Source organism: Silene latifolia, chromosome 3 (assembly GCF_048544455.1).
Source record: "Silene latifolia isolate original U9 population chromosome 3, ASM4854445v1, whole genome shotgun sequence".
NCBI lineage: Eukaryota > Viridiplantae > Streptophyta > Magnoliopsida > Caryophyllales > Caryophyllaceae > Silene > Silene latifolia.
The window spans coordinates 124,911,777-124,921,055 of NC_133528.1; the positions used below are offsets into that span (position 1 = coordinate 124,911,777).

At 43.2% G+C, this 9,279-nt stretch overlaps 1 protein-coding gene across 1 annotated transcript; it reads left to right on the forward strand.

Annotated features, from left to right (window-relative positions):
- Positions 1 to 3,396: 3,396 nt before the first annotated feature.
- LOC141649629 (uncharacterized) lies at positions 3,397 to 6,884 on the forward strand. The gene is made up of 4 exons (XM_074458314.1): positions 3,397 to 3,660; positions 3,808 to 4,162; positions 4,214 to 5,507; positions 5,603 to 6,884. The coding sequence occupies exons 1-4, from the start codon at positions 3,397 to 3,399 to the stop codon at positions 6,882 to 6,884; spliced, it is 3,195 nt and encodes a 1,064-aa protein (XP_074314415.1).
- The last annotated feature ends 2,395 nt before the right edge of the window (positions 6,885 to 9,279 follow it).

A 9,279-nucleotide genomic window follows, 5' to 3' on the forward strand; every position in this document is an offset into this window, starting at 1 on the left:
GATTTGCTCACTTTTGTGGGGCCTCCCCGTTATGCCTTGCTGACTTCCCTCGTTTTCTTTTTCTTTTTTTTTTAAATTGATTTTACGTTTTTTCCCATCGACACATTTCATATTTTGATGGATGCATTTGTGTGTTTATCCAACTGGTCTCCTAGGAGAGAATAGACAGATGTATCCGTCAAAGTTAAAATGAGTTAAATAATGCATCTTATTATATATAAGATAAATATCTTGTTATTTATTAGGCATTTTATTTTTGTCTTAATTAAGATATTTGACTCATCTTAAGCTTAAAACGGATACTTAAATAAGAATTTGTGGTGTTTTATATATCAACAGCAATTGACGTCACATTTCTCTTACATCATGCACTTATAGGTGTGCCATTTTTCATGTCATTTTCCGGTATTTGCTATTTTGGTATTGTATTTTGATTTTGTAAAAAATGCCACCCAAGTATACATTTGCAAGTCGTAAGCCCGTATCTAACACATGGAGATGATGGAAGATACTTACATCGAGTTTTAGCTGATAAAGGAGTTCAGCCTAATAAAGGTCAAGAGGTAACGAAATCACTAATAAACTTGGGAGGAGAAGCAAAGAAGAAAAGACGGTCAAAAGAGCTGAAGTTGGTCAACCCGCAATTTAAGCCTGCCGAACTAATGTTAAGTTGATCGAACTGACTTCTCTTAATACGAGCTTAATTTGTTTAGAATGTTTACTTATTAAAGCCTATTATCTTATTCTTTTTACCAAACACTCTTAAAAACATACTCACTCAGTCTCTCAATAATTTATTCTTCCCACGTTTTCATTCGATTACAAAAAAAAAGTCACTTCTCAGTATCATCATCTCTCCAAGACTCCATAGTCTCATTACCGTAATTCTTACGAAAATCAAGTTTAGTAATTAACAATAAAATCCGCTATTTACGTTCTATGTTCAGAAATGACTCATCACTCCTCACTTTTTACTCAACTACTCAACTTGATTGTGCCAATTTGTCAAATATTTGTAGTCAAATAGTCAATCATTGTTTTTAGTTGTCTAACATTTTTCACCTTTTGGGATATCTATTTAACGAGGTTTTGAAAACAACTTGTATTATGATAAGAGTGTGATTTGACAATTATGGGTGTAACCGAGTGATAATGTGGAAGAAACGATTAATTACCAGTTTATGTTTTTAAACATGTATTAATCTGTAAAAAAAAAAAAGGATTATCTTGTAGGATTTTTCAAATGCGTTATGTTCTTACATGGATATGATTTACTCAATCATGGACATGATTACCCATTTTGCCCCTTCTATTTCAACTCCCCTACTCTTTAATCCTCTTTATTAAAAGAACATGTAGGAAATATCGGTATACTTCATCAAGAAAAATTCGGATTATAACGAATTATGATATACGAAATTGTTAGTCATAAATGAAATTGCATAAACAAAAGGAGTAGAGATTAGAATCAACCTTTGGTCCTAGCAATCGATATTCTCCTAATCGTTGCACCCAAAATGCTTTAAGAAATGCCTATTTTCTTTGCTAGAATAGATCCCTAAAATTGTTAATTATTTTTAGGGTTTTTGGTTTTTTTGTGATGAGAGAATTAGGTCAAAAGGAATAAGAGAAATAATCTCCCTTTCCTCTTCTTAAAACCGTGCAAGGAGGAATTAGGGGAAGATATTTTCTTCCTCTTTTTCCTCTTATTTTCGGTTTCACCAACCACCAAAAATAAGGAGAAAATCTTTGTCAAAAAATCTTTGTCTCCATCCTCTTTCTCGAGGCTTTTCTCACGGTTTTTTATCGTGAGAACAGTTTCTATCTTCGTTTTTGTTTTGTTTTTCGTTTCTTGTGCAGGTGTCAAATGTCAAGTTCTTCGAGGGGCCATCATCGGGACGGAAAGGAGCCTATGGGGGAGATTGAGGGTTCGATTGAATGGGATGATGAGGGGGGGTTGCAACAACTCTGACAACTTGATTTTGATTGGGAAGTTATGGGCATCAAGGGCCATTAATGTTAAACCCGCGATCGATACGATGAATAAATTGTGGAATCCGTCGAAACCTATGTTGGGCAATGTGGTCGATGCGAAAGAAAAGACGTTCATTTTTCGGTTTGGGGCAGCTAGAGACAAAGCTAGGGTTTTGGAAGGGCAGCCATGGCACTTCGAGAAGTTTTTGTGGTGCTTCAACGAGCCGAACCCAGCGGGTAAGATTACTGATGTCTCGCTTATTCATTTTCCTATCTGGGCAAGAGTATATGACCTCCCTATTGCGGGTCGAACTAGTTTAGATAATGCCCAGAGAATTGGAAACCGTTTGGGTAAATTTGTTAGCCTAGAGCACGGTCCAAATGCGGAGATGGACAGAGCCATTCGTATTCGTGTCCTTTATGATATTCAGGTGCCTCTAAAAGCTTTTGTTCCCGTTCATATGAAGGATGGGCGTACAATTGAATTTACTGTCAAATACGAACGCCTACCGACGTATTGCTATGGGTGTGGACTAATTGGTCATGGTGAGAAAGATTGTGAAGACGGGCCTTATGAGGAGGCAGATTTGAAGGTTGGGGAATGGTTGCGAGCTTCGCCATGGAAGGTTAATAAAACTGTGAAGGAGGGAGGGGGTAAGGTAGCGAGAGACCTTCGTCTATGCTTCGAGGCTGAGAGTGTTACTGATTCCGAGGAAGTTATTTCTTCTATGATTGAGAAATTGCAGGCAATCTCTTTTGACCTTAAAAATCGAAAGAGTGAGGAGAAGAAACAGTGGGAGCAGACAACGAGAAGTGAGAGCAGTGGGAGGGAGGTTCGTGGTGGGGAGATTAATACAGAGGGGCTGCTTGTGGTAACGGTGACTGACGCTGATGGTGGTAAGGGTGGTAAGGAGGATGTGGAGCGTGCTAGTGGTGCTGAGGAAGGTGGTCAGGAAAACGAGGGAGGGGGGTAGGAGAGGAGGCTTTGAATTGCTGTTTGGGGAGTATGGAACTGGATATGGGGATGGGTAATTTCGAGGAGCAGGCCGCAGTGGGAGGAGGGAGACAAGGGGGGAAGGGAGGAGTAACGGGTGGTAGCTGGCAGCGGTTAGTACGGGCTGATATGGCGGTTGCAAAGAAGGTGGGTAGGGAGGTGGTAAAGGAGCATGGGGAGAAACGGGGACGTGAGGAGATTCCAGTGGAGGAGATGCAAAAGCGTTCGAGAGTTTCGATAGACGGGGGCGTCTTAATACCCGAGGCGGAGGTTGACGGTGGTCAGCCCCGCCGGGCCCAATGAATATTCTAAGTATCAACTGTCGGGGCTTGGGCAACCCCGACACGGTTCGTGCACTCCGTGCTTTAGTGCGGAAGGAGGCCCCGGCCATATTGTAACTATGCAAGACTAAACTTTGTGGTCGTGAGATGCGGAGGGTGAAGGAGAGGTTAGATGGGTATTATGGGCTGGAAGTAGATAGTGCAGGAAGATCGGGTGGGTTAGCTTTCATGTGGAAAAAGGAGATTGATTGTGTTTTCATGTCGTCCTCTTTACACCACATGGATTTCACTATTCGGGGGGAGGGTGGAGATTGGAGAATAACGGGGTTCTACGGTTGGCCTAATGTGACTGATAGGCACTTGTCGTGGGACCTTCTCAAGCTGCTAGGGCAACAATCATCGCTACCATGGGTGTGTATTGGTGATTATAACGAGATTCTTTTTTCTACTGAAATGAAGGGAGGGAGTCGATCGCAGTGGCAAATGAATAATTTCCGGGAAGCGGTGGATGTGTGTGGTCTTCAGGATATTCCTTGGTAGGGGTACAATTTTTCATAGGATAATGGCCAAGCCGGTGAAGCAAATCGACAGTGTATGCTTGATAGGGCAATGGGCTCGGCTTCCTGGATTGATAAGTTTCCTTACGCTCAGCTCACTTACTTAGATCGTGAATGGTCGGATCATGCGCCGATTAGGCTGTGCTTGAATACAAAGGATTCGGGTGGTAACAAGAAGCGGGGTTTTAAGTTTGAACAAATTTGGGTTGGTGAGGATGGGTGTCGGGAGGCTATTGATCGAGGGACTGAGAGGGGTGGAGTTGACTTGGGTAAGGTGCTGGCTGAATGTGCGAAGGAGTTGAGAGCATGGAAAGGGACTCAGATTGCTGACATTAATCGGGATATTAACAGGAAGAGTAAATAGCTGCATAACTTCAATGAGGGAGTGCGGTCCGTGGATAACGTAGGGAAAAGGAAAAAATTAATTGCGGAATTGGCTGACCTGAGGCGAAAAGAAGAGCAGTACTGGAGGCAACGTTCACGCGCCCTATGGCTCAAAGACGGTGACCGTAATACTAAATTCTTCCATACAAGGGCAAAGGAACGTAAGCAGAAAAACTTCATATCGCGGCTTATTGATGATGACGGGAATACGAAGACTGATGAGGACGGAATTGGCGCTATGGCAATCGACTATTTCCAACGGCTATTTACCTCTTCAAATCCGACTAATTTTGAGGTATTGGAAGGGATGGGGCAGCGAGTTTTACCTGAGATGAATGCTTGTCTTTCGAATGAATACAGCGAAGAGGAAGTGACGGAGGCTTTAAACCAGATGCACCCATTAAAAGCTCCGGGACCGGATGGTATGAATGGGCTATTTTTTCAGACTTATTGGGGTACTGTCGGTCCAGCTGTGGTGAGTATTGTCCTTAAAATTCTACGGGGTGAGGAGTTGCCTACCGAATTCAACAAGACAAATATTGTTCTTATCCCGAAAAAGAAGGCCCCGGACAAAGTGAGTGATTTTCGCCCAATAAGTTTGTGCAATGTGGTGTATAAGCTAGTTTCAAAAGTGCTAGCTAATCGTTTGAAGCTGTTCCTAAGTGATATCGTGTCGGAGAATCAGAGCGCCTTTACGCCAGGTAGATTGATTTCGGATAATGTCCTTATTGCTTTCGAGCTTTTTCATTATATGAAGAATTCTAGAAGTGCTGAGGGTTTTATGGCAATTAAGTTAGATATGGCCAAAGCTTACGACAGAATTGAGTGGGGATTTTTGGAGCGGGTTCTTGTGGTGATGGGGTTTGATAGAAGTTGGACAGACCGAGTGATGGCCTGTGTCACTACGGTCTCTTTATCGGTGCTCATTAATGGTAGTCCATCACGACAATTTACTCCCTCTCGAGGCTTGCGACAAGGGGACCCTCTTTCCCCTTACCTATTTATCCTTTGTGCGGAAGTTTTGTCTTGGCTTATGAGGCGGGCTGTGGAAGATAATTCGTTACATGGGATCCGAGTTGTACCGGGAGCACCTCCTGTTTCGCACCTTTTATTTGCAGACGATAGTATCTTTTTTGTTAAAGCGACTGTGGAGGAAGCCGATATAGTCACTTCTATTTTACGTCGGTATGAGTCTGCTTCGGGGCAGTTGGTTAGTATGGATAAGACTACCGTCTCTTTCAGCAAAGGTATACCGATACAAAGGAGGAGCAACTTAGCTGCCCGCTTGTGTATTTCCGAAGTTGATGAGCACAATCGGTATTTGGGTCTGCCTACTGTCGTGGGTCGGTCAAAGAAGGTTTTAACGGATATTCTACGTGATAAGCTCAGCAAAAGATTGTCTGGTTGGCCAGGAAAATATTGTCTAGGGCTGGTAAGGAGGTTCTCATAAAGGCTGTGGCCAATTCACTCCCTACCTATGTTATGAGTATTTTTAAAATTCCCGCTAAGTTTTGTGACGAGCTTCGATCATTGATATCTCGGTTCTGGTGGGGACACGAGGAGGGTAAGCGAGGGATTAGTTGGATTGCGTGGCGAAGGTTGTGTATGCCGAAGGGTATGGGTGGAATGGGCTTTCGAGATTTCCATTTGTTTAACCTTGCTCTTATTGGAAAACAAGTATGGCGCCTCTTGACGGATACGGAAGGTCTTTGGGCTAGGATGATGAGAGCGAGATACTATCCTAATGGAAATATCATGACAGCGGAGCTTGGGTACAACCCAAGCTATACTTGGAGGGGTATTCTCGAAGCTAGGAGGGCTATGGAAAACGGGTTGAGGAGAAGGATTGGGGACGGGCTTTCTACTCGCATTTGGGTGGATGCGTGGATACCGTGTACCCATTCGGGACGGGTGTTGTCTCCGTGCGGGCCTGGCCATGAGCATCTTCGTGTGGCTGATATTATTGATGGGAATGGGTGGAGAGAGGATACGCTTTTCTTACGTTTCGAGCAGGAGAGGATTAGGAACATAAGGCTTAGCACGAATAGACCGCATGATGTGTGGTATTGGAGTCGGGAGAAGGACGGTATGTACTCTGTCAAATCGGCATACAGGTTTCTTGCAGGAGAGAGGGAGGCTATTGATTGGAGTGGTGCGTCGAATTGGGAACGTGAGAAGTGGCCGTGGAATAGGCTCTGGAACGTCCCGGTCTGGCCCCGAGTAAGGCTTTTCTTTTGGCAGCTGTGTAACGAAGCGTTGGCAACAAGAGCGAATATAGTCACTCGGGTTCGAGGTGAGATTTCTTTTTGCTCTTTATGTAATTCCTTTTTCGAAACGAGTATTCATTTGTTTAAGGATTGTATTGTTGCCAAAAGGGTTTGGGAAGGGCTTGAGATTGATCGGGAGGAGGAGGATGGCGTGGGTGTGCGGGATTGGGTTGAGGCCAGGTGGAGGGAGATGGGAGTGCGGGAACAATCACGATTTATGGTGGGGTGTTGGGCTCTTTGGGAACACCGGGACAAGGTTGTCTTTGATCAAAGAGAGGTTGATCCGGGGGGTGTGATTAAGAGGGCCTGGGACGTAGTTGAAGAGATCGATGGCGGAGGATGGGGGAACGAGGGGATAGGTGGAAGTGGGACTAGAAGTCAGGGGCAGGTGCGGAAAAAGGGTTGGGAGAAGCCGCTTGATGGGTGATGCGTGTCTTTTATATGATGTTTTACATCCCATTTTACACGCATTTCAGAGCTCATTCATGTAGTTTATGCTGCATTTCTCCCTATTTCCGTCTACTTCCATATTTTGTACATTATTGCAGAAATGTGAAGAATCCAGCGGAAATCAAGCTAAATCCGTCCCCAAGTATCCTGCATTGCATTTTGACGTGAAGTACTCACCCAAGGAACGAGCTTGGTGCGCAATTCAAGGCCCAAAAGACAAGTCCACGAGTTCATAGAAGTCAAGTAGCAGCTCAAGCAGTCGATCGACCACCACCTTCAGTCGATCGACCAACCCTCGGGTTACAGAAGCTACTGTTCACTGCCAAGCAGTCGATCGACCCCTCACATCAGTCGATCGACCATGATGTTATTCCAGACGAGAATTAAAAGACCGAGGAAACGCAAGCCCATGATGCTAGGTTTAGGAAATAAGAAGTTACGTTATTTGCTATATAACGTAACCTAGAAATATTCAGTTTGGATCGAGTCTTTTAATCAAGTTTCATTCAGTAATTAGACATTAAGTTTCACATACGGTTCCTTATAGTTAATTAGGGTTTGGGATTATTGTTGAGCATTGGATCTTTGGTTCTTATCAATCTTTCCTCTGCAAATTTGGTATTCTTCTGCCCTATTTTTAGTTCATCTTTATTTCATCAATAGTATAGAATTGCTAAGTAGATTCCCGCAACCGTTATCATTGTTTATGTTAATTATTTGTTCTACTGTTTTTAGCATGAATACCTCTGTTTACTTTATTAGTTTTATTATTGTTTTCACCCTTAGTATGAGTAGCTAAGTAGTTTGTGCTAGGATGTAGGCGAGTTTTAGCATAGGCGGCAAAGTATTGAACACGGACTGATTCGCATGTCGATCGATCGATCGATTCTCGATCGATCGACTGACCTCGTGAGGTTACCCTTCGTTTTAATTGAATTTAATGTTGTATTTAACTAATCGAATGCATGCGACCAGTTAGATGTTTATTTTATGACTGACCCATTAGATCGAAAGATAGGGAAAGTTATTTGACCACCAATTAAAATGACTAAACTGTGCTGAGATCGAAAGATAGGTATAGTTTAGACCGTTAGTCATTTTTTCAGGACGAGAGTCAGTATTAGTGATATTAGGGACCTATAGCGAGATCGAAAGATGCTATTTGTTAAGAGTGGACCGAGAGGACCTCTTATTTCCCGCCTCACTTGTGTTCGATTTAGACCTGTTTAGTATGATGCCGCCGAAGCTTTAATAAACCGATCATCCTAGTACCCCTTCTTTATCTGTTTAAACCATCTTTCTAGTTTATTATTTACTCTTAGCTGTAGACCAACTCAAATCAACCCCCACAATTGTTACCTTAGACTGAATATAAATCAACTAAAATTTACATCTGCCTCCTTGTGGTTCGACCCTGTTACCACTAGCCTAGGTTAGTCTTAATAGGAAATTATAAATCTTATTTTTGGTACTCACAACGACGGGTATCAAATTTTGGCGCCGTTGCCGGGGAGGCAATAGTTCTAATTTTAGTTGTTTTTATTTTTAGTCTTTCTTAGTTTAAGGGACTTATGTTCCTTAAACTTTTCTTATATTCTTTTTGTAGTTCCTTCTTATGCGCAGGTCACAGGGTGGTGAACTAGTACCATTTGACCCTGAGATAGAGAAATCTTTGCGCGAGTTGAGATGAACACAAAGGGTATTACCGACAAAGCGAGAGGAAGAGTGAGTACTGTCAAGCTATTACGAGAACGACTGTTCAAGAAGACCCCCTGATCTTCACCCGTTTCCACTTCTTCACCCGAGACAGTTACTTCTCCAGAAATTCCAGTCATGGCCGAGGAAGCGAGTATAGCTAGTCATTCGAGCCGACAACCAAAAATTTATATAAGGGGTTGAATTACAGGAGATGCCAGGAAGTTCGAACAAAGCCTTCGTACATCAACATGGTTGATAGAAACCGATTCGGGGAGCTGGAAATGAAGATGCGACCAAGCATATGGAGACCTTTATTGACCATCGTTGTTCCATACCCCCACCAGTGGCGTGACCCAAGACCGGATCGAGGAGACCATGTTCATCTTCTCCTTCGTGATCCGCAAGGGAGTGGTATAGAGATCCTGGACCGAGCCGTTCATGGGATTACCGATTGGAATTCCTTGGCATTAGCATTCTACAAGAAGTACTTTTCTCGCTTCAAGACGATCGCTATTAGAGCCCGGATCACAAGTTTCAAACAAGGGCCGGATGAGAATTTCCACGAGGCATGGGTCCGATTTAAGAAGTTGGTGCGAACCATACCGCACCATGGGTTCGAAAAATGGAGCTTGTGCAATCATTTCTATAATGGGTTGTACGACGATCGGAGGGCC

Excerpts from the sequence above, each read along its gene's own strand:
- LOC141649629 (XM_074458314.1), top strand. The coding sequence starts at position 3,397 with ATGCGGAGGGTGAAGGAGAGGTTAGATGGGTATTATGGGCTGGAAGTA. Across the intron at positions 3,661-3,807 it reads AACAATCATCGCTACCATGG|GATAATGGCCAAGCCGGTGA; the intron begins GTGTGTATTGGT and ends AATTTTTCATAG. Across the intron at positions 5,508-5,602 it reads GAAGTTGATGAGCACAATCG|GAAAATATTGTCTAGGGCTG; the intron begins GTATTTGGGTCT and ends CTGGTTGGCCAG.